At 44.8% G+C, this 23530-nt stretch overlaps 1 protein-coding gene across 2 annotated transcripts in view; it reads left to right on the top strand.

Moving 5' to 3' along the window:
• Positions 1-23269: 23269 nt before the first annotated feature.
• Positions 23270-23530, top strand: part of Tspan5 (tetraspanin 5) — a 164972-nt gene continuing 164711 nt past the window's right edge. For both annotated transcript variants that reach the window (XR_009594661.1, XM_060392636.1), the window contains exon 1: positions 23270-23409. Coding sequence is in view for 1 of the 2 variants with exons in the window: in XM_060392636.1 (XP_060248619.1) it covers positions 23329-23409 (81 nt within the window). In the remaining variant the exon portion in view is untranslated. The remainder of the gene's footprint in view (positions 23410-23530) is intronic.

The raw sequence follows: 23530 nt of genomic DNA, 5'->3' as shown, positions 1-23530 counted from the left end.
GATGGGCCAGGGGTAAAGAGCACATATTGCTTTTGCAAAGGGCCTAAGTTTGATTCCCCAAAATCATACCAGAAGGCTCATAACTGCCCTATAATTCCAATTCTAGGTCATTTAACACTTCTGGATTCAATGGGTACCTGTACTGCACACACACACTTAAAAATAATAAAAATACATGTTTGGAGTGATCATTCCTATATATTGCTATGGAGATTATCAATTAGAACACCTGAAACAGAACTTAAGTTCATATTATGATTAAAAATGCCATAAAATTAGAAACCTTGACTAGCTTCCTCTCCTCAGCTGCAGACCCAGAAATTAGCATGTAGCATGTGCCAAATGCAGATCACATGGTGTGGAAACGCCTCTACCTGTGCTGGTGTCGTAGAATGCTGATGACCGGAATACCCAGACAGGGGTAAACTTGGTTATAACAAACGCTAGAGTATGGACTAAGTACAGGAGAAGTTTCCCTTAGCCCGAATAGTAACCACAACTTATGTCTTCACAAAAACAGTAAATACATTTCTATAAAAAGAATAGAGTGTGATAATTCTATGTGTGATGATGAAATTCACGCAATAGAACAAACATCTATTTCATATTCACTGAACCCACAGTCACTTCAGTTACCAACTTCTTCTGAATGAGGAATCTGGTAACAACGATCCTCTTAGTTCTGTAATCTTTTACCTTTAAAATTTCATTAAAAATATCAATTTTTTTTTGGAAGCCTGAAGAAGGATGCCATCTCTGAGATTCCCTCTGGCATTCACTCTAACGGGTCTCAAAACTTCTCTCTTAGTACCTAGTCCATTTGAACTTAGATGATGAGTATTACCATTGCCTTGGTGGGAAGTTGGCCACTCTGGTGTGATATCTGAAGGCGCGCTTTCCTCGCCGTTGTTATTTTAGTTAAGGCATTCCTCGCTGCTTGCTTGGTGTCTGGCATATACTGCCTGGGCCAGTGGATTGTAGAAACGAACGAGTAAACGTAATCAAGGCATGCACTCATGGGAGAAAGTCTGGCAGCGCAGTCTGGACCACAGTCTCTCGTTCTTCCCTCATCTGAGTTTTCCTGCCCTTTTCAACACTAGCCTCCTTCTATGGTGTATTTGCAGAAACACCGTTTTCCAAAAGCCCTAATTTCTCTGCGGAGCATCCTTGCTTTGAGTTTGTCTGAAGTAATAATCGTTATCCGTTTTATTACAAAGGAAGCTTTGTTCTCCTTCAGCAAGTTCCGCAGACCTGCTCACTCCTGTATATTTGTTGGCAGGAGAGACTTCGCTCTCTGTTCCCACAGCCCTGGAGTTCTCCGGCTCTTAAATCTGAGTTCTCTGTGTCCCCTGGTCACTGGTCTTCAGGTCCTGCCCACATTGTATGATTAGAAAGCTCAAAGTAATATACTGACCAAGGTCAGGGTTACAGAAAAATGAACAAAATAGCTAACTCCCTTTGAAACACTATCAAGAATTATTTTTGGGTGTGACAAAAAGCAAACAGAGAAACAAAAAAACCTTTTCAAATTTAACCATTACCTGTCCAGCGTTTCTGAAGAAATCTTTAGATTGTTTTCACTTAGAGACGCTGATAAATAGTGCTATGTTGGTTTATTGTTATGTGCTGTTTATTCTGTGGAAAGGTTTGTGCTTCGTTAAGATAATCTGTAAGTGTTGATGCAGGGCTACCAGCTGGGTATAGATGTTCATGCAGGAAAGAGTTTTAGTACAGATCCAGCTGCTTCTAGGAACTCACATCATTGGGACAAGAAAAATGCTCTTTACTGAGTCTCTTAAAACTAATCGTTAGCAACAGTGTTAATGAAATATAATCTCAAATTTGTGTGTGTGTGTGTGTGTGTGTGTGTGTGTGTGTGTGTGTGCTTAAGACAAGGTCTCAGTGTGTAACCTTAGGTGGCCTAGAAGTCACTATGTTGACCAGACTGGTCTAAAACTCACAGAGATCCACTTGGCTTTGCCTCCCAGGTCGTAGGTTTAATGTGTGCGCCATTAGCCCTGGCTGATCACACATTTTTGTGTTGCTTCTTCAGAAAAAGGATTTATTTATTTTTAATTTATTTGCATTAACCTTTTGCCTGCATGCATGTCTGCGTGTGAGCGTGCCAGATCCTCTGGAACTGGAGTTACAGACCGTTGTGAGCTGCCATATGGGTGCTGGGAATTGAGGGTCCTCTGGAAGAGCAGCCAGTGCTCTTAGCTGCTGAGCCAACTCCAGCCCCCACTGTGTTACTTTCTTGATTACTATAAAAACTGAACATGTTTGTGAATGTGAGTTGGTGGATTGTCGTTCCTCTTATGGTTCATGACCTTCCCACAAATATTCCATTGGCCAGCTATTAGTTGTGTTATTACTGGTGTTCATATCTATCTGCATGAGCTGCTTGTATAGAAAATGCATCAATCTTAATATTTCAGTGGAAACATCTTTTTAACATTTAGCTAGTAACTTTCTATACATATGCGTTTTTATTTTTGTGATGGAACCTCCCCTGGAGGATGAGAGAGGAGGGTCATGATTTCAAGGCCAGCCATGGAGACACTCTGCGTAATGTACACTGGGTTGGTAAATTGCCATGTGCTGCTTGAACCCACTGAGGAGCTAGCTCTGGGAATGTGGCTGTTCGCCTTCCCACTGAAGGACGCCTAGAGTGTCCTTCAAGGCCCTTTATCGGGGCATCAGCTGGCTGCCTTGACTCTGCTACAGGGAGGAAAGAAAAGCAGCAACATGACCCAAGGGTAAAAACTTCATGTCCTCGAGAACAGCTAGAAGGTGAACTGTTTCCAACCAACTTCACAATTGTTTATCTCCTGTTATAAAAGGGCCTGTTATGGGAGAGAAAAGTCGGAAATTCAGTCGTGGGAAAAAAGCTCAATTCCAGCTGTCAGCCTCAACTCTCCAGCCAGTTTCTGCTGAATGTTGGGAGCACAGGATTTGATGTTGTCATCTCCACCTGCTGCTATTTAGGAAGAACACACTCTTCCTGACTCCTGTTCTGCTCCTGACTCTTTTTTTTTTTTTTTCTACTCCCGATTCTTGATGGGGTCTCCAGCAGGCTGCCTCGAGGGAACTCCCTCAGTTGGTTTCTGCTGGGTGTTCATTAAGCCCCCAGTTGGATGATGTCATCTTTTGTTCCTGTTCTCTTATTTGGAAGCATCAACTGGGTTTGAGGGTGGGACTATATTGGGAACTTCAACATGCTGCCTTAAAGGAACCTCCCTAGTTGATTTCTGCTTTTTTTCTTCATTCTTGAGAATTTCATAGAGGTAAAAATGAAATATGATTATGATCTAACCCACATTTCTCCCTTCAGCTCCCCCATGTACCCCTCTCAACACCTCCTGCTCTCAACTTCATGTCTGTCTTCTTTCTTTTCCCCTTCCTTCCTTCCTTCCTTCCTTCCTTCCTTCCTTCCTTCCTTCCTTCCTTCCTTCTTTCCTTCCTTTTTCCTGATAACCTGATAAAAATTCCAGTGAGAGCTGCCCACGTGCGTATGAGTGTGAGGTCTTTCATTTGAGCATGGGATTCCTAGCAGTGACCATATCCTTCACATACAATGATTCTCCCTTCACCAGCAACAATAAACTGCCAATAGCTTCTCAGTAAAGGGTGGACCTGGAAGCCTACCCCAGCGATGCTGGAATTTTGGCCGGCTTGATCTTAGGCTGATCTTATGCAGCTAACTGCAGCTGCTATGAGTTCATGGATGCACTAGCTGTGTCATGCCCAGAAGAGATGGGGCATCCCTCCCCATCCTCTGGCTCTTACATTCCTTACACCTACTCTTCTGTGATGTCCCCTGGGCCTTGGTGGGAACAGTTGACATAGGGTTTAGGGTTGAGCACTCTATTATTCTCAGCACTTTGACCAGTTATGAGTCCTGCACTGACTACTCTCTATTGAAGACGAAAACTTCTCTGATCAACGTTGAGAGTACTCCAGGTCTACCGGTGCAAACATAAATATTTAGAAAATATTTTGACACCGGTGCAAACATAAATATTTAGAAAATATTTTGACAGTATGACCAGTTGGCAAATTAACGATAATAATGATAACATGTTTTGCCCTAGGGCCTATGACTTCTTCAGCCATGATTTTTGAAAAGGATCACAGTACTAGGCATGTTATTCTCTCTTGTAGACCAGGCCTCAAATCCAGTTAGTCACTCCATAAAAGCCATGCTCCTGCTGCTGCAATAAGCACATCTAGCTTGGCAGGTTGGTATTGTCACACACGGGGTCCAGTGCTGTTGTAAGACCATTGGTGTCTTTTCTCTTCTGGCATTCAGCATGGCACCTTCTGGAACTATAAAAGATGCTGGGTATTTTGAGCGTCTAATCTGATAATGTTTTGCTGTCCATCTAGTTGTTGTTATTTATTCTTTTACTTTGGCTTGCTGTACATTTAATAAATTCAATCATGTAAAACCAAAAATATGGCTATCGTAGACCATTCTCCAGATTGTACAGCATATCCTGTTTCAAAAACAAAAACAAATTCAATCCATGAATCTGAAACCCTAAATTTATTAGACAAAGTTTAGTTCAAGAATATGTTGCATTTTATTAATTTCATTTAAGAGCCCCAGAAGGTGACTTAGAGAAATACACCTAGATGAAAATAGAGGCATTATGTAGTAGAAGACAGAATGCTCACACACATAAGGAGCTTTTCTTTTTTAAAGTAAGAACGGTTTTATTTTCCTTTTTCGAGATCATAAAAGCACCATATTCATATCAATTGCTAGAAAGGAAAAGGATGCGGTAGAATGGTCCATTATCCCAGGCGCACATTACGCCTCTCTGGCGTGGCTTGGAATCATTTTGTCAGTTAATAAAGATAAACCATGGATACTTTAATGGGATTTATATTAAACCACTTCCTTCTCTTCCGGGATGTCAAACTCCCATGGGTTGTCTCCTGTTGCATCAGGCTTCCTCCCTCAGTCTCCTCTGCTGGATGTTTTTTCTCGTCTCAGTTTTGATGCTAGCGATCCTGGAGCCTCCATGAGCATTTCTCTATAGAAGACTATGTCCTGGTTCTGGCTCTGCCCTCATCTCTCTGCTGATGACCAAAGATGCTTCCTCTGAGAGTCAGACTGCAGCAGCTCTGTCATGTCCACGTGGAGTCTAATGCACACTCCACACTCAGCAGGGCCCAAACTGTTGTTCTAGATCTTTACCAAGTCTTCTTCACTGGGGTTAGCAACCAGTTGCTTCAGAGTAAAGATCTGTGAAACAGCTTTGTTACCTTTCTCTTCCTCACCCTGCATACCTGCAGCCCACCAATAAGACTGTTGTTGTGTTGTGTTGTGTTGGAGACAGGGTCTCACTGTAAGGGTCTGAGAATCGCTGAAGGAAGACCCCAGGCTCAAACCATATGTAAAAGCAAAGAGCATTTATTCTGCAGCAGAAACAACCAGCATGGAAGGGTCAACCATTAATACAAAATGGCAACTACAAAGTGAACTCAAAGGCTTTTTTTAAAGGCTTTTAGGGGAATTCCAACTGTGGCTATGTGACTTTGATTGGGATTGGCCAGTACCATGGAGGGATGTATTTGTACAATTTTGACTGGTCTTCGCTTTGGGGAGACCTTATAGGGACTTTCCTTTGTTTGACCGACTTAGTTTCTGGCTAGATACTGGGCAGTCGCTGACTGGTTGTCCATCTGCTATGGTCCCCAGGAACTCAGCAAGCACGAAAGGGGGAAGGGTGACAAGAACCTTGGCACAGCTTTTGGCACAGCCTCAAAAAGGATTTAGTCAGGTCCTCTCATCAAAATGTAGAAAACAGACTGGCCTTGAACTCAAATCCTCCTGTTTCAGCCTGCTGAGTATTAATTGGGGTTGAAAATACATGCTTCTGTGCCCAGCTTTGGCAAGTCTTTTATATATACCCCAAAATATGTGTGGAATCGGATTTTTTGTTCCACCCCATGTCACTATGAGCACATTTTCTCAACCTAAGCTGTAGAATGTGCCTTTCTGCTTTCACTATTTTCTCACCATGTCTGTCCTGTCTGTCCTCAGGATTGAGACCGGACAGGTGTATATGTGTGTGTGTGTGTGTGTGTGTGTGTGTGTGTGTGCACGAGCACACGTGTGCGGACCCATTCATGCATCACAGGTGGGAAGAGAACATCAAGGACCCAATCTCTCACTCTTTCCTTTAAGAGAAAGTCTCACTGAACGTGAAGCTAGGGTGCGCTGCTCTCCACTCAGCCATGGGGTCACAGGCGTGTCCAGCATTTTTGTGGGTTCTGAAGATTTAAACTCATGTCTTCACGTTTGTTCAGCAAGCACAGAATCATCTCCCCAGCCACCACCCCTTTCTGAGACAGGCATTCATGTAGCCCAGGCTGGCCTTTGCTATGTAGCCAAGATGACCTTGAACTATGGATCCTCCCATCTTTACCTTTAAGGACTGAGAGCATGTGTATGTGAGTGTGTAAGAGCCCGCACACCTGCCTTCTGATATATCTTGTTACAAATAAAATTAGAACACACCCTGGGCAGGTCCAGTGCAGTTACCAGACTAAAAACAAAACTCCAAGTCCTTTTATGGTCTATAGGCCCCTACATGAGCCACACACTCCCCCACCCCGCCTTCATCTGTATCCAGTCTCTTATTCCCTCACCAACATTGTTTATTGCTCTGGGTGGCAGCAAGCCTAGCTCTGTGACAACATCTTTGTATTTGCTGTTCCCCTTTGCAAGAACACTGTTCTTCTAGACAAGTCTATTGACTGTGTGCTATATTGTATCCATATATCTGTTCCAACATTCCTTCCTTGGAGGTCTTTCCACCTTGCTATTCTGGACTGTATCCCTTGCAACTATATCTGTGCCTTTAATTCCCAAGAGAAGAAAGCACATCCTTGTACAAAGAGATGTCTCACTGTGACTGGGGATTACATGATGAGGATGGAAACACAGTGAAATGAAGAAACGGGGTAGATTAAACCTGTGATATGGCAGAGTTGCTGAGGGCGAGGCAGAGTAATCGACTTTAAAAGGACTGGCCTATAGAAGCCATGTTGATCAGCTTAGCATCAACTTTGCACAAGCCTGGGTCATCTGGGAAGAGGGAAGAGAAAATGCCTCTTTCCAGTCGGCCTGAGGCAAACCTATGAAGCAGTTTCTTGATTCATGATAGGTGAAGGAGGACCTACTGTGGGCAGTGCCCCCCCTGGGCTGGTGGTCCTGGGCTGAGCAAGCCATAGAGAGCAAGCCAGTAAGCAGCACCTCTCCCTGGTCTCTGCTTCAGTTCCTGCCTCAGGTTTCTGCCCTACTTGAACTCTTGCCCTGGTTTCCCTCAGTGGTGGAGTATGTTCCAGATATATAAGCCAAACAAACCCTTTCCTCTAAGATGCTCTTGGTGTGTGTGTGTGTGTGTGTGTGTGTGTGTGTGTGTGTGTGTGTTTTAATGACATCAGTAGAAATCTAATTAGGACAGAGGCCCAGGGGCAAGATGGGAAGGTCACACACTGTTCTGAGGAAGCGTAGAGTTCTAAGACAGAATTGAATCCAAGTTCTCTTTCCTATTTAGCAGCAAGTGATCCATGGTACCTAAATGCACTTTTGGGGAAAAGTAGTTTCTTGTAGAACTGGAGATTAAGAAAAAAATAGTCATCAAAAATGCCATTCACATAATATACAAGTCCTGAGTCTTTGTGTAATAATTTAAAAATTAAATTAAGCTGCTTCTTAACCAAAGCTGCACCTGGGCTCCTGCTGGGCAGCCAGAACTGAAGCCACTAAGGGCCAGATGAGAAAGAGTGAGCTCCTGTGCTCCCTGCCTATGCTGGAGCCCCATCTGCACCTATATTTTGCGTATTGCAAACATTTCTTCATTGCACGGTTCTATCGCTCTCTAGTTAAAACTCTTGGCAGATCTTCTGTTTGCTTTAGCTGGTGGGCTCCTCTTGCCACTATGTGTTGAAAATCAGGAGTGTTATAGCTGGAAACGAAAAGGGTTTAAGTTCAGGGGTTCTCAAATTTCCTCAGCGTCAGGCACATGTCAGAGGACGAAACCTCAGCCTGTGAACAGGCAACAGCAGAAGCGTTCCAAGGACCCAGCGACCCGAACCCACTGTGTTTACCACGTGCCCCGCAGAGGTACTTCGGAAGGTCCTGCGAAATCTCTCCCCAACAAGTTCAGTCCAGCTTTATCCTTGACGCTGTGAAGGGTTTTGAGTGGGAACTGACTGAAGAAGGTTAGGATCTGTCTCCTAAATCCTCACACTGTTTCTCCTTCATATAGAGTGGCCTCTTCCTCTCTGGGTCCATCTTGGTCATTCCCTGTCCATCCCCGCAGAAAGAGGAATCGAATTACCCACAGCAGCTTCGCCCCAAGGTTAAGTGAGGGAAGAGCCGCAAGGCTGGACTGCCCTGGATTCTGCAGCTTCTCCACAGTGAGCTCGTTTATGTAGGCTGCTCCACTTTCAGTCTCTCTGGTAATTCCAAGTGGCCTGTGCAATCGCTATCTGGCCCGTGTGGGGAGATAAAAAGGCTTGTTAGTTTTAAAGGGAAAGTTTCAGTGATTGAAATTTTATTGGCAGGATGGCCATGGAAAGTGTGTGTGTGTGTGTGTGTGTGTGTGTGTGTGTGTGTGACTGTCTTAGGAAAAAGTGCTGAGACCTATGAGCTTAACGCTGAAATGAGAATTGTTAAGCAACTTTTGCACGTCTTAGGTAACTGTCTAAGGAGGTTACTGTGAGGCTCATTTACCACCTATAAACTTTCTGCACAGCTTACACACTTTTCAGTGATATCAAAGTCATCACCTGGCTACAACTTACCTCCTTGGGAATGTCCGGGATAAGAGAAGGAACCCAACCTCTAAAGAGGCTAAGATGAACCCCTGGCGTGATGAGTTAAGCTGGCATTCCTCTGCCCTTCGAATTTGTTCAGAAACTGGAGAAAGTCTTTCTGAACAGCTGCATGTAGGTGGGCCTCATTGCTTTTCCCCTTCGTGTGGTTTTCTTGTACAGTGTGTTGGAGTGAGTTGTTAATATTTGTTTGCCTAATCGTATGTCTAAATGAGATGGTAAAAAGAGAGACCAGTAATACCAAGTTCCAGAGATCGAATCCATCTTTTAAAAAAGATTTATTTAATTTTTCATTATGCATATGGTGTCCAAGTCCATGTATGCACACGTGTGTGTAGGTGCTCTGGGAAAGTAAAACAGAGTTTTGGATCTCCCTCGAGCTAGAGCTACAGGTGGTAGAGAGCCACCTGATGTGGGTGCCGAGAATGAACTCAGGTCCTCTGCTAGAGCAGTCTATACTCTTAACCATCTCTCCAGTCCTCCATCTTCATTTTAAGGAGACTTGGGTCAAGGCCAGTTAACCCTACAGGCTCCTACACACAGGGTATTTGTTACCGCTATCTTCTAGCATGCTGCAAGAATACTCATTTCTTTAAAAACAAACAAACAAACAAACAAACAAAAAACCACTCATTTCTTTCATTTCTGATATCATTGCAAATTTTCTTCATTACTATTTAGGGAAGGGGATGGACCTTTGGTTGGTGGGGAAACTATGTTCTGTCACGTGCTGGCTGGTTTTATGTCGACTTGACACAAGCTAGAGTTATTGGGAGAGGAGGGAGCTTTACCTGAGAAAATGCCTCCATAAGATCAGGGTGTGGAGAAACCTGTAGGGCATTTTCTTAATAAGTGATTGACGGGGAAGAGCCTTTTCCATTGGGCTGGAGTCATCTCTGGGCTGCCGGTCCTGGGCTCTATAAGAAAGCAGGCTGAGCAAGCCAGTAAGCAGCACCTCTTCATGGCCTCTGCATCAGCTCCACCCTCCAGATTCCTTCTCTGTCTGAGTTCTTGTCCTGACTTCCTTCGATGATGAATAGTGACGTTGAAGAATATGCTAACTGAACTGTTTCCTCCAGCAGTTGCTTATGTTATGGTGTTTCATCACAGCAGGAGGAAGCCTAACTGAGACAGCCATCCATCTTTAATTTATAGGCACTCAACACCAAACCTGCCAGGGTAGAAACCATTCCCAACTCTGTCCTCCTATAAATGAGTGGACACCCAGGCACCCCACTTTGTGTGGCAACTCATCATCTTAGCATCTAGTTGTGTCTCCAGACTCAAATTTGTTCACAGAGTAGTACTAAAAATAAAATTGGAAGGCAAGAAAATGAATAATTCAGCTAACACATTCAGTCTAGAATATCTGAAAATTCATATTTAACACAGGATTGAATTTGCCCAGCTGTTTACATTTTTCTCCCAGCCTCTCCCACCTTCTCTGTCTGATTTATATCAGGAGCCAAAGCAGCTGTGGATTGAAATACATATGCATTGGTTTCTAGACTCCAGCATGGCCCCCGGCTTCCTACCTCTGGCCTCCATCTTTGGTCCCTCCCCATGCCCCTCCCCCTTCAAGGATCTCAGGCACTGTGGCTGCCCACTGAGTCATGTGTACTGAGAAGCATCTCATCCAGGTTGTGCATATTACCTGGTGCTTGTGACTGAAGGTGTATGAGCATGATAATGACCAAAGGCCCTGGATCTATGGCGAATGTCCCCAGGAAAAAGCTTCCTCCTTCCTTAGACAAAGCCTTCCTTAGCTCAGTTGTCACTATGCTTGGATACATGAAGGACAATTTTCTTCCACTAGGAGACTGGTGTTGGGGGAGGGGAGGTACTTTGAAGATTATATAAGCTTAGGAGTTCCCAGAGTTCTCTAGTGAAAAGCAGCATATTGGCACTTGTTAAAGATTCAAATTCCTAGATCCCAAACAGAGGCATAAATATAAGCACCTAGAGAAAGGGCCTGCAAATCTGTGTTTATGTCAATTGTTCTAGAAACTTCTTGCCATCACACGGTTAGAAAACACTGCTCTACACAGGTTTCTGTTGCTTTCTGAGGCTCAATGCCAGCAGTTTGGAGAAGACCCAGGAACCAAAGTAGTTGGCAATTATGCAGTGCCAGGTTTAAGGTGTCAGGGGTATATCGCTAGCCAGGTGCACATGGGCTACTTTCTGGGTCCCATAGAGGTATTCTGGAGCCTGCTAAGTTCTGAGGGATGAAGAGGAGGGACAAGGTGTCTTTTGGTAACAGAAATTGGACTCTTTTTTTATGTGTCTTGGCTCCAACCAGGTTATGTTCTGTTCCAGGTATGCACTTTGGACGTGTTCCTCCTCCCCAAGTGGTGGCCTGGTCCATTAGCATGACATTCTACAGAGCCCCTCTCCAGTTCAAGGAGACCCTCCCCTGCTCAGACACCTTTAGGGAGAAGGAGGTGGTGATCGGCCGCTTCTGGCTGGGCTGCAGAGAGAAGGTAACGGTAAGGAAGCTGAAGTGTGAAGCCTGATCCTTCCTGGGTCGCATAAGCGAGGAAGGTCCTTGGTTCAGCGCACATTACTTGCCTTAGTACTAATCCATCCAGTGGAGGGATTGATAGAGTGGAGGGATTGATAATTCTTAGTCTGAACTTCAAACTTCAGTTTCCCTGGGTGACATTAAGTATTTATAGAGTAAATCTGAACGTAAAACTTGAATTTTTTTCAACAATCTTAGGCCTTAAAAATTTTTTTTGTACAAGATGAATGATAAATGAATTGAAATAAAACAAAAGTTAGTTTTGATTATAAATCACTTTGTATTTTATACCTAGTAACTAAAGCGTGTCATGCTGGAATTGATGGATTTAAAAAAAAAATACCGAATATTAGCTATTGCTAGTATGCTAGTGGTGTGAAGACGTTGGATTTATGTATGTTAATTTGACTCATATGCAAGTCAAAACATGCACATTCTTAATCAGCAGCGGGTTTAATATGCTTTCCACACTTGTGAAAAATGAGAAGTACCTCAAGCTATTTTTTGCCTCACCAGTTCATGCTGTCAGCTGTACTTACTGTGTATCCCTGTGAATGTTGTGTATGTGGGTCCAGGACAAAGTTACAAATGCAGTAGAAAATATGTCCTTTTTTTGTGGGTGAGGGGAGGGCAAACTTAAAAATTTCCCAGTTTACGCTCTGAAGGAGTATGTCTCTAAAATTGTGTCAGCTGGCTGTGGTGGTGTATGCTTGTAATCTCTGTTCTTGGGAGGTAGAGGCAGGAGGATCCAGATTTCAAGATCACCCTTCCTTACTTAACAAGGCCGGCTACACGACACTCTGCCTCTAAATAACAAACAAGCAAATAAAATAAAAATTGTATCACTTGAATTCTTACATAGATAGACTTACAGCCCTCTTTACTGGACCCTCCACTGACGTTTCTATGAAAGCTTTTCCTCGCATTCGGTACTTTCCTTACTTGGGAAATAACACTATGTGTGGGCCTTTGATGGATACTTGCAAGGCAGCGCAGCACAGACCAAGCCCTGTCCCTGCAGTCCACTGGAAAAGATGCTGAATCATTGCACGGAGAACAGCCCAAGCAAGGTAGCTCTGCCCTCAGCACCCCATCCCAGGTCACCTGCGGGGCACTGGGAACCTCCTACAAAGCAGAGGGGCCAGAGGGACTGGCTACCTGCACGGCACGGCCCAGATGGACACAGTTTCTGGGGCTCCTGTTCTAGAGCCTCCTAGACCCTCCTTCCAAAGAATGATTCTGTTCTCAACAATCTTCCTTGGGGGGCGAGGCTAAGGACCAATTAGTGATTGATTAGGTTTAGTAGGGGGTCAGTTTCCTGTATAAAGGAAAGCTGGGATAAACGCTGGGGCAAATGTCTCTTTTTCATGCAACCACCTCTTAATTAATTTTCGGTTTTATTCAATTTTCCAAATCGAGGGCCCATAACTCGCTGTGGAATGCATGTCATAGGCATCTAGTTTTTATCACATTTGAGCTGCACTGTACCTCAGTTTGTCACTAGTTAACATGGCTTGTGCTTTTATGGTAAACCATGCATGACATCGTGGTTACCATTTTAACCGTTTTAAACATACAATTCCGCAGGGTCGGACACATTTACAGCACCTTGCAAGCTACCACCTCTAACCATTTCTTGAACTTCATAATCCCAGGTAGAAACTCTGTGGTTGTTGAACATTAATGGCCCCTGTCCTGTTCCTCCATCTTTGACAGCACCTTGATTGTACTCCTGTGTCTCTGAGTTTCACTATACTAAGTGCCTTTTATAAGAAATCACCAACGTTTGTCATGCGGTGAGTTCATCCACGCTGTAACATCCATCAGAACTTCACACCAGTGAGATGGCTCAGTATGTAACGGTGCTTGCCTTCTCAGCCTAAAGACCCAATGACCTAATTGTGGGTTCAATTCCTGGAACCCACAAAAAAACTAGATGAGGCAGCTGACATCTGCTTTCTCAGCCAGCACTCCTCAGGCAGGATGGGAGATGGAGGAGAATGGTCAGAAGAGTACACGCATGCACATACATACATGTACACACATACACACACATGCATGTACACACACACATACACACATATATGCATGCATGCAGGTACACACATACTCACACACATGCACACACATGTGCATACACACATATACACACACAGACACACACACATACTGATTTTTAAAAAGCTCTCAGAATTTCATTCCTTTTTTAGGTAGAAATATTATATACTTAATATAAAATGTAGTTGCTGGCCTAGATTGCTTTTTGGTTGCTATACTAAATATTATGGTTTACTCGGGGCAGAGAGGGTTTATTTTAGCTTACAAGTTGCAACCCGTCATCAATGGAAGCCAAGGAAGGAACTGACTCAGATCCAGAGACCATGGCTGCTTCTGGCTTCCATCCAGGCTCATGTCCAGCTTCATGGTCCAGACCTACCTGCCTAAGGATGGTACTGCCCGTCCCCAGTAGCCTGGGCAACTGGCTGTCAGGAGACAGAGACACTGATGTGTCCATAGGCCAATTTGTCAATTGATGGTTCCTCTTCTCAGGTGTGTCTGCTTTGTGGCAAATTGACATTAAAACCAATCATCTTAACTATACAGGTATGATCATATGACATACAATTTTGTTGTATGATAATATGTAATATTTTATTTACCTGCTGATACCTGGTTGGTTATTTCTACCCTTTGATGGCCGGCAACCAACATTAATGTCATGTTTTTTTGTTTGTTTGTTTGTTTTTGGCTTCTTATCCTCAGTTCTTTGAGGTAAGCCTAGGACTGGAATTTCTGGACTTATGAGCATTCTCCATAAAGAACCACTGAGGATTTTTCCACAGCAGCTACAACCTAGTGGATAAATGGAGAAATCTGTTCTGACCCCCATTCTTACTTTCTTTCTTCCAGTTACTGACTTTACTTGTTCTCTCTCCGTGTGGATGGTGGAGGTTGATGAACCAGGATCTGACTGTATAGCTCAGGCTGGAACCTAATTCACAAGCCTCCTGCCTCTACCTCTTGAGTACTGGGACTACAGCCATGAATCACTAGACCAGGCTGGGCACAAGTGGCCTCACGGGATTATTGGCTCAGTAAATATTTGCTGTTGAGTCAATTAATCCTGAATAATAAAAGCTGAACAGCAACCTGCTGTATCTGCTAATACCCATTCTAGTTTCTAGACTCCCAAGTTCAGTGATTACAGTGGCATTTGAAATTGATGTGTCACAGAAGCAAGGTTTTGTATTCGAAGGTTTTGTTTATTCTTATTTTATGTGGGTGTTTTTGTGTGCGTGGAGCTGCACCACGCACATGCAAGGCCCAGGGAGGCCAGAAGAGGGCATCAAATCTGGAACTGGAGTTACAGACCCTTGTCAGCGGTCCTGTGGGTGCTAGGAACTGGGGACCTCCTCAAGAGCAGCAAGTGCTTTTAATCACTGAGCCATCTCTCCAGCCCCAGAAGCAAAGGTTTTGGAGGTAAAGAAAAAAAAATCAATATTAATAGATGAAATTACTGGATGCAGTTAGCATTCCCAGAGTTAAACAGAACAGGTTATAGAACGAGTTGGATTATATTTAACCTGGGGAAATGTTTGTGATGTGTAGGAAAAAGGAGTTTGTGGTGTGGGGAAAGATATGGCAAGGCTATTTGGAAGTGGGCATGAGGTTAGAAAGAAGGGCATATGCAAACAGTTTGCCTTCCGTGAGGGAGGCAGACGGAGAAGGAAGCTGCTCCAGGATGTACTGGGCAATGAGGACAGGTTCTTAGTTGAAAATCATAGTCTGAGAAAGGAACTGGAAGTTGTTCCCATTCTGAAGAAGGGCTTTTGGACACTGACAAATGGAAGACTTAACAAACAAGATTTTTTCTCTGCATAATAAGATCAAGCATATTATTTATTAATGGAAAAATATGCCAAAGTATCCGCAATAGTTTTCTTTGTACAGTTTCCGTGAAAGATCCTTTAAAAGTGTCTTCTAAATATTAGAAAATGAGGATGTCTTATTTTCCTCTGTAGGGTGAAGCTTTTAAAGTTCATGTTGTATTGATTAGGATGTTTTGGTCTAAGCTTCAGAAAGAGCCTTTAACTAAATCAGTCAGAAAGGAAATCCACTGGAAAGAAACAGGCTAGCTTATGGGGGCAGTGGGAGGGCAGGGGAACCATGAAGGCTCTGAAGGCAGCAGAGGGCAGCCTCAGGCCTGCCCAGAGGGTTCAAAGAAGAGGTACAGTAGTGCCTGGTGTTCTGGGAACCTGTCTCACAGAATCTCGTAGGTCCAGCTGTTTCCAAAGCCAGAAGAAATTGAGGGACTGTTACTAAAAGAAAATGCAATAGCAGAATTAAAAAAAAAAAAATCAGTGACCTCTTTGCTGTATTTGAATTTGTTATCAAATTCTAATGCTTTTTTTTCTCATCTTATTTTCACGTGCCCATGTTGGCATCTACATGGTTGTCATGACTCCAGAGTGAAGACCAGTGGATATCTGTGGGAATGGGTGCTTTCCTTCTGTCGTATGGGCCCTAAGTCTAGGTAATCAGGTTTATATCAAATAGTTCTCAACCTGTGGAACCTCCCCATCCAAAGTTATCATTTTAAAGTGTAACAATCATGCCCAATGTGAGATTTTTTAATCATGTTTCCCTCTTTTTATCTTCTTATTGGGACTCTGAAAACTCATCTCCTTAAGTGAGTATGTATGGGACATGGGACCAGAGGGCCATAGTGGTGGAATAATCCTGGCGGAAGTAAGATTTTGCTTACTCTGCAGTGGAAAAGAAGGCACAATAGTCATGGATCATAATTGAAACGTTGTTTAATTTTATATGGTGGTTTGCTAGGAGAAATGTTTTAGGTTGACTCCATTTGTAAAGCATTTGAGGCGGGTGAACATGGTTTTCATCAGGGTTCTTTGCTTTGCAAATCTGAGATACTCACTTCTAAAGCCAGAGTGAGAAAATGGGCTAGAATAATTCTATGTGAAGAATTTGTAAAGCTCAGGCATGGAGCCCTGTGGAAAGTCTTAGAGGGCACTCTTTCAGAGAGCAAAATTTGTGTGCCTTTGGGCTTCCCACAATGACAGGGGAGGCTTTGCTCTCTCCTCATTTAGCTCCTTTCTGTAGAGGAAGCTCTAGTTCCCTCCTACAAACGCCTGGAAACATTGTCTCCAACTGAACTGAAGTCAAGGATACCCTGGTTTTTGAATCCCAACTGGAGAGAGGAGTCTGCGGTTGACCTAGTTTGCATTCATCCTGCCAGGTTTTTGTGAGGGCCAGTTCCACACACAGCTCTTGGCACTGTGAAAATCTGAAAGAAAGGAAGGGGTGTGAGCTGTTAGGTCCCTTGAGAAGTTTGCTGAGCAGAGACAGAAACTGGTGTAAGAAAGAGGAAAGCATGGAGAGATGTGGGAGGACATTGGTGGTGATTCTAGAAGCTGAAGGATGGATGAGAAGCTTGTCCTAACTGGTTCCTCTGTTGCTGTGATAATGCACTGATCAATACCAACTCAAAGGAGAAAGGGTTTGTTTCATTTTGTAACTCCTGGGTCATAGTATATCACAGAGGGAAGTCAGACGGAGCTCACGACAAGAACCTGGGGGCAGGAACTAAAGCAAGGACCACCATGGAGGAAAGCTCACTGGATTGCCCTCCGTGGTTTGCTCAGCCTGCTGTCTTACAGAACCCAGAACCATCTGCCCAGGGTTTCCACCACCCACAGCTGGCTAGACTTCCCACATGGATCACTAATCAAGAAGATGTTCCACAAACATTCCCATGGGCCAGTTCGACAGATGCTCACCTGAGGTCTCCTCTTCTCAGACGATCCCAGTCTGTGTCAAGCTGACAAAACCTAACCCGCACAGGACCTCAAAAGGAAAATGATCATGTCATGGGGTGAGATTCAGATGTGTAGAAACAGCAGCTTCTCTCCAAGTGTCATAACCAAGAACAGGAAGTTCTGAGGTAGAGTGTCCTTCAAGACTGGGGAAATCAGTCATGCAATGTAGTGTGAGAGCCCAGGTTCTTTCATTTTTCTTTCCTTTCTGTTGTCTTTGAAGTTTTTTGTTTTTGTTTTTGTTTTTGTTTTTTATCACCAGGGAACAGGTGTCACATACCGCATAGGAATGTGGGTAGGGAGAGAGAAACCAGATGGAGGCTGGCAGGCAATCTTGCTCAATGCAGTGTCTTCATTAGAAATGCCATTGCCATATCTTACTGTACATCAGGCAACTATTTAGGACATACTTTACCTATTTTCATGGCCATAAAAAGAAAACCCGTTAGCTTTTCAGTAATTAAACTTACTAACCATTTTTCAGCCTCAGAATTACAAATGAGATGGTTGTAGCAAAAATCCCTGAGATCGCCTCTCTCCTCAAAGTAAGCCAGAATTTATTGGATTGTGATGGAGTTGTGTGAAATATGATTGCTTATGTATGTATGTCTTTATTTATAATTTGCTTTCTAGTTATAAAAGCAATATAGTTATATTTCCTTAAAAGTTGGAGCTCAGAAACATGCGGAATTAAGTGATCTAGAATTCCACAGAGTTGGTGGGCGTCACTGTGCCTGGAGGTTCCTAAAGATGGGATTGTGCCTAGGAGGGAGAAAGCCCAGATTTAAGAGAAATCAAAAGGGAAGTGGTTATGTCTTCAGGAGGGGAGCATGTACTTGGGTGACTAGGCAGGCACCTCATTATTTTGCTGAGGATTATATTTTATGTCATAAGTTTGTTTCTTCTTGGGTACTAGCTGTCTGTGTAAGATATCATGAGCCTCTAGGTCTCCGACTGGATGTTCTGGACCTGCTCATCAAAGTGTGTGATTCTCTGCACCTGTGTCATGATCCCTTCAGGCACCCGCTTCTAGGCTTATTATGATGAGAGTTTCTGCTCGTAAGCAGTGGTGGCCTTAGTCTGAGTGGACCTGCTCAGCGGCAAACGTAGCCTCACCCTGAGAGTAGAACGGTTCAGCACAGCCATCAGGCAAAACTGTGTCCCATACCCAACGACTGTTTCCCCCCTCAGGCAATAACTCAACATTTTATATATGATGGTGAACAATGTTGGAGATTATATCACATGCATGGTACAAGAAAATGATAAACCAATCTGTCATACGTGACAAGATTTAGAAAACAAGCACGTCTGTGAAAATAAAGCGGGTCTCATTCTCACCAATGTTCTTGGGTCTCCCGGTTTACTTTCACTATCACACTTTCTTCTATTTTCTACCATAGGACAGTGTGATGGTTGTTTTTTGTCAACTTGGAAATCTCAACTGAGGATTGCCTGCATCAGATAGGGCTGTAAGCAAGCCTGGGGAGCATTTTCTTGATTCCTGATTCTATGGGGGAGGAGGGGTGTTGTCCATCTCACTGTGGTGGTACCACTCCTGGGCATGAGGGCCTCAGGTATATCAGAAAACTGATTAAGCGGACCATGGGGAGCAAGGCAGTAAGGACATTCCTCTGTGGCTTCTGCTTCAGTTTCTATTTCCAGGTTCCTGTCTTGGCTTCCCTCACTGATGGAATGTAACTCATAAGCCAAATAAACCCTTTCCTCCCTCAGTTGCTTTTGGTCATGGTGTTTTATCAGAGCAACAGAAAACAAACTTAGATGGATTGTCTACTCGCCAAGGAAATAGGTGCACACACTTACATTTGCTAACATAGCTGTTATTCTCCAACATGGTAATATGTTGCTATGCACCTTACTTTTTGTCATTTAACAATATTCCTTAGAGATAATTCCCTATACTGTGCCTTTAAACATTATAGTTTGCCAGTAAACTGGCATACTCTTTAAATCATCATCCTTAATGGCTATAAAAATTGAGCAAATGATTTATCGAATCCTTTAATAAATATTTACCAACCACCTACAGAGCACCGGTGATTCTTAGATAAGAGGAGATAAGCCGCACCATAAAAGGAGTCATGGCAGAGTGGAGAAGACAGCCAGGTAAACAAGTAATTACAAGCTGTTGCTAAGTGCCAGTATGGAAAAACACAGGGGCGCTGAAAGAACAAAGGACGAGGCCTCCAAGACTTTAAACAAAAGTGTTGAGGGATAAGTGAGTTAAGTTGGCTCATAGACCAAAGGCAAGAAGAGGACTCTAGCCAGAGACTAGGAACATGGGCAAAAGCATAGATACTCAGAAGATCATTGTAGTCAGGTGACTATGAGGAATTGGGTACAGCCCCAGCTACTTGATCTAGCAGCTGTGGTCAAGTGTTCAGTATAAATAATGCTACCACATACAAGTTGCAGTATATAGCTTTTTCCATATCTTGGAGTATTTCTTTGGCTCTATTCCCAGACATGGGGCTGCTGAGTCAAAAATGTAATACTTTGACCTGAGACATAGAGCTAAGATGCCCTCCAAATGGACCACATCTCTCGTATGTTGCAAGTGCATAGACCTTGCAGTGCATTGCAGTGACATGTGTGCTCATATAATGAGCACTGGTTTACACATGTCACTGCAATGTCACCTTTACATTAAATTAATGTACACTCTTTGATTAGCAGAAAGGTAAATTACTCCAAATATTATTACATTTCTTCTTATGTGTTTTTATTTACTTACTTACTTATTTGTTTGCTTGTTTGTTGTTTTGAGACAGGATTTCTTTGTGTAGCCCTGGCTGGCTTCAAATTCAGAGACACCCCATCCCTGCCTCCCTCCCCGTCTGCCTTCAGAGTTTTGGGATTAAAGGCATGTGCCACAACTCTTGGCTTGTTTATTTTTATTTTTTAAATATAGACACGGGGATTCTACACTTTAATTCTTATGAATCTTTCTTACAATGCAGGTATTTAAATAATACTGTTTATTGCCAATACTGTTTTTTTCACGTTAGTTATATGTAATGAAAGCTGGACAGATAATGTAACTAGTCACATCCACTGATTATTTCCTTTCATTGTTTCTAAGTCAAGGAATATTTATTTTTTCTTTTTCTTTCTTTTCTCCTCTTCTTTCTTTCTTTCTTTCTTTCTTTCTTTCAAGACAAGGCTCCTCTGTGTAGCCCATGTTTTCCTGGAACTCAGAAGTCCACCTGCCTCAGTTTCCCAAGTTTTGGGATTAAAGGCATTCACAACTACCGCCCATCATCAAAAGAGTCATTTTATCAAGAACTTTAACAAACATTTTGCTTTTCTGGATTGCTTAAATATGTTTAATTCATATCTGGGCACGGTGGTGCATGCCTTTAGTCCCAGCCCTCAGGGAGGCAGAGGCTGGTAGATCATTGTGAGTTCCAGGCCAGCCCGGTCTACGAGGCAAATCCAGGACAGCCAGGGCTACACAGAGAAACCTTGTCTTGAAAAAAAAAAGTTTAACTCATTAATCTCCACAGAAGTAACATTGGATATATGAAATGCATCCGAACTATTTAACTAGTTTTGTTCATTTCTTTTGCTTTTTAATGGTTCTCCAAATTGCCAATGAATGATCTGAATTGTGCCTTCTCCATTGATCTTTCTTCTTCTTTTCTTTTTTTGAGAAAGCTTCTCAGGTAGCCCAGTATGGTCTGGAATTTACTAATGTAGCCAAAGGTGACCCTGAACCCCTGATACTCCCACCCCCACCTCCCAGGTGTCGGCAGTCCAGACAAACACCACCATGGTCTGTAGATGCTTAAGATTTTATTTTGAGACATGTTTTAGGTTCATGGCGAAGAAGCAGGAAAACTACAGACCATGGCATTTTTAAAAATATGACATTCAAAGGGGAAAAAAGCAAAACTATGGCGATATAAAACATCAGTGGTGTGGGGGGAAGGGGCGGGAATGTCTAGGCGGGGTACAGAAGAGTTTTAGGACAGTGAAAATATACGGTATGATACTCTGATGAGAGCTACATGTCAGTAGACATTCATCTAAGCCATAGATATGCAGCACCAGAGGTGGATCCAGATCAAGCTATGGACTTAAGTGATAATTATGTGTCAGGGAAGGTTCATCGATTGCAGCAAATGTTTGAGAGACCACGCATGTGTGAGGTCAGGGGCACTTGTATCACTTGAGGATAAAGCTAAGTCATCAACTGGATTTAATTCCCGGCCTTTTTTTGAAATGTGTCATATAGCTTAAGAGAGGCCTTTCCTCTGACTTTCTCCGCCTCCTTCAGCAGCAGATCTGTTTATATATAGAAAGAATTACAACAGCATTTGAGTAGGCTTAGGTAAAGCTTGTCAGTGCTCCCCTGTTAATAAGGAAATCCGCTGTGGGAAGAGGACCTGTGTTTGGGCTGGGTGTAGGGAAATAAGGCTGTTTCATCCACTGTGTCACGCGCTGGAGCGAGTTATATTCCTGGTTCTCCCCTGACTCCTAACTGTGACTCCAAGACAGCCTCAACCCCTCTGAAGGCCAGGCCAGGCCAGGCTAGAAAGCGTTCGCCGAAGGTAAAAGTAAGCATCTTGCAGTCCCGAAGCTTGACTGAAGCCAGCTTTTGAGCAAAGGCAGAGGGAGTTACTTAGCATAACCTACCATAGGAGACTCTGGACCTCAGGTCCTGCTCTTCCCCCATCCCGAGTTACCACCTTTGGAGCTTATTAGACATGCAGATGTCTGGGTAATCCTGGATTTTTCGGTCATGGATGTTTGAAGACTGAAACAAATTCCCATAGATGTTGCCACACACTTCTTAGCCGCCCTTCCTTCTCTTCCCACAAGACACCGGTACCTGTTTCCCTGCACTCGTGAAAAGCGCCCTAAAAGTGTAGATCCACAACTGCTGGGTTCGTGTTCACCTGTGCTTCTCAGTTTCTACCCTCTAGTTCTGTCCTTTCCCAGAGGTCAGGAGTGGCCTGCGTCTATAAACCCATCCGGGATTCCCCAGAGGAAGACAGTCCTGTTTCTCCTGGAGCGCTTCCTCCATCAGAAAGCAGCTGTGTTCCTTGGGCGCTATTCCATCAGGGGTGGGAACGCGTGCTGTGGAAGTGGATCTGGGTCAGGACTCCTCTGGGCCAGCTCCCCTTTCTCACCTCCATTTGCAGGATAAGAGTCGTTTCTCTGGCCGTTGGGAAGGGCGGGTTAGCCACAGAGGGATTCAGAGTATCCTCGGAGATGCCCAAGGCTTGCATCCTCTCCTCATCAACTTCCTAACTCCCCCCTGGAGACCTCTGCAAAACCCACGCGCGCGACACTCTGCTCAGCTGTTAGGTGTGCAGGAAGAGGTAAGGGTGGTTAGATAGCCAAGGGGGGTGTGTGTGCTGGAAGGTGAGACGCACCCAGGCCTCGCGCCCCGAAGCCACTCTCTTTTCCGGGGTCCCTCCAGAGCTGGGGGTGGCCAAGGGAAGGAGCCAGCGCTCATCCGCCCCGGTCGGTCCCTCCGCGGCTCCGAATCAGCGCGCTGCGGAGGGCTCCCTCCCCACGGCCATCCCGGCAGCGAGGAGCTCGGGAAGAAGGGGCGGGGAGCGAGGAGGCGAAGCAGAGGGACGCGTGGACCGCGACAGAGGTGGCGCGGCAGCGTCGTGAGGCCGCCTCGCGGGAGCTCCCGAGCGCGAGCCGAGCGCGCGCTCCCGTGCGCGCGCCTCGCCGACCCAGGCGCCGGGCGGAGCTGCGAGCCGGGGCGGGCGGGGCGAGTGGCGGGCGGGGCGAGCGGTGGGAGGCGCGCGAGCGGGCGGCGGGCAGCGTCTCCGCCGGCATCTGCGCGGCCGCCTCTGCCTGGAGCCCGGGGACCGAGCGCCGGACCCGCCGCCTGGCGCACGGACGCGCGGCTCCCGCTTTGTGCACCGTGCCGGTTCGGCGAGCTTTCCCGGCGGCTTGCAGCCCCCTTCGTCTCGGCGGCCTCGGAGGCCCGCGGCTGGAGGTGCCGGAGCCGCTCGGTCCGCGCGGTTGAGCCCCCGCGTGCCCCGCTTGCTCGCCGGGCTGCTCCGAGCCGCGGTGCTCCGGGGCTCCAAACTCGGGCTGGCGGGGCAAGTGTCTTCATGAACCCAGAGGATGTCCGGGAAGCACTACAAGGGTCCTGAAGTCAGTTGTTGCATCAAATACTTCATTTTTGGCTTCAATGTCATATTTTGGGTAAGTTGGAGCGCTCCCGGGCTTCCGAGTGCTGTGGCGGGTGGGTGGGCGACGGTCCCCCGCCGTGGTCGCTGCCTTTACTTTTCGCCGCCCCCGGGGCGCCTGCCCCAGTTGGGGCGAG

This window comes from Meriones unguiculatus, chromosome 10 (genome assembly GCF_030254825.1).
Source record: "Meriones unguiculatus strain TT.TT164.6M chromosome 10, Bangor_MerUng_6.1, whole genome shotgun sequence".
NCBI lineage: Eukaryota > Metazoa > Chordata > Mammalia > Rodentia > Muridae > Meriones > Meriones unguiculatus.
The sequence above is the reverse complement of the archived record's forward strand: the minus strand, read 5'-3'. Positions and strand labels throughout refer to the sequence as shown.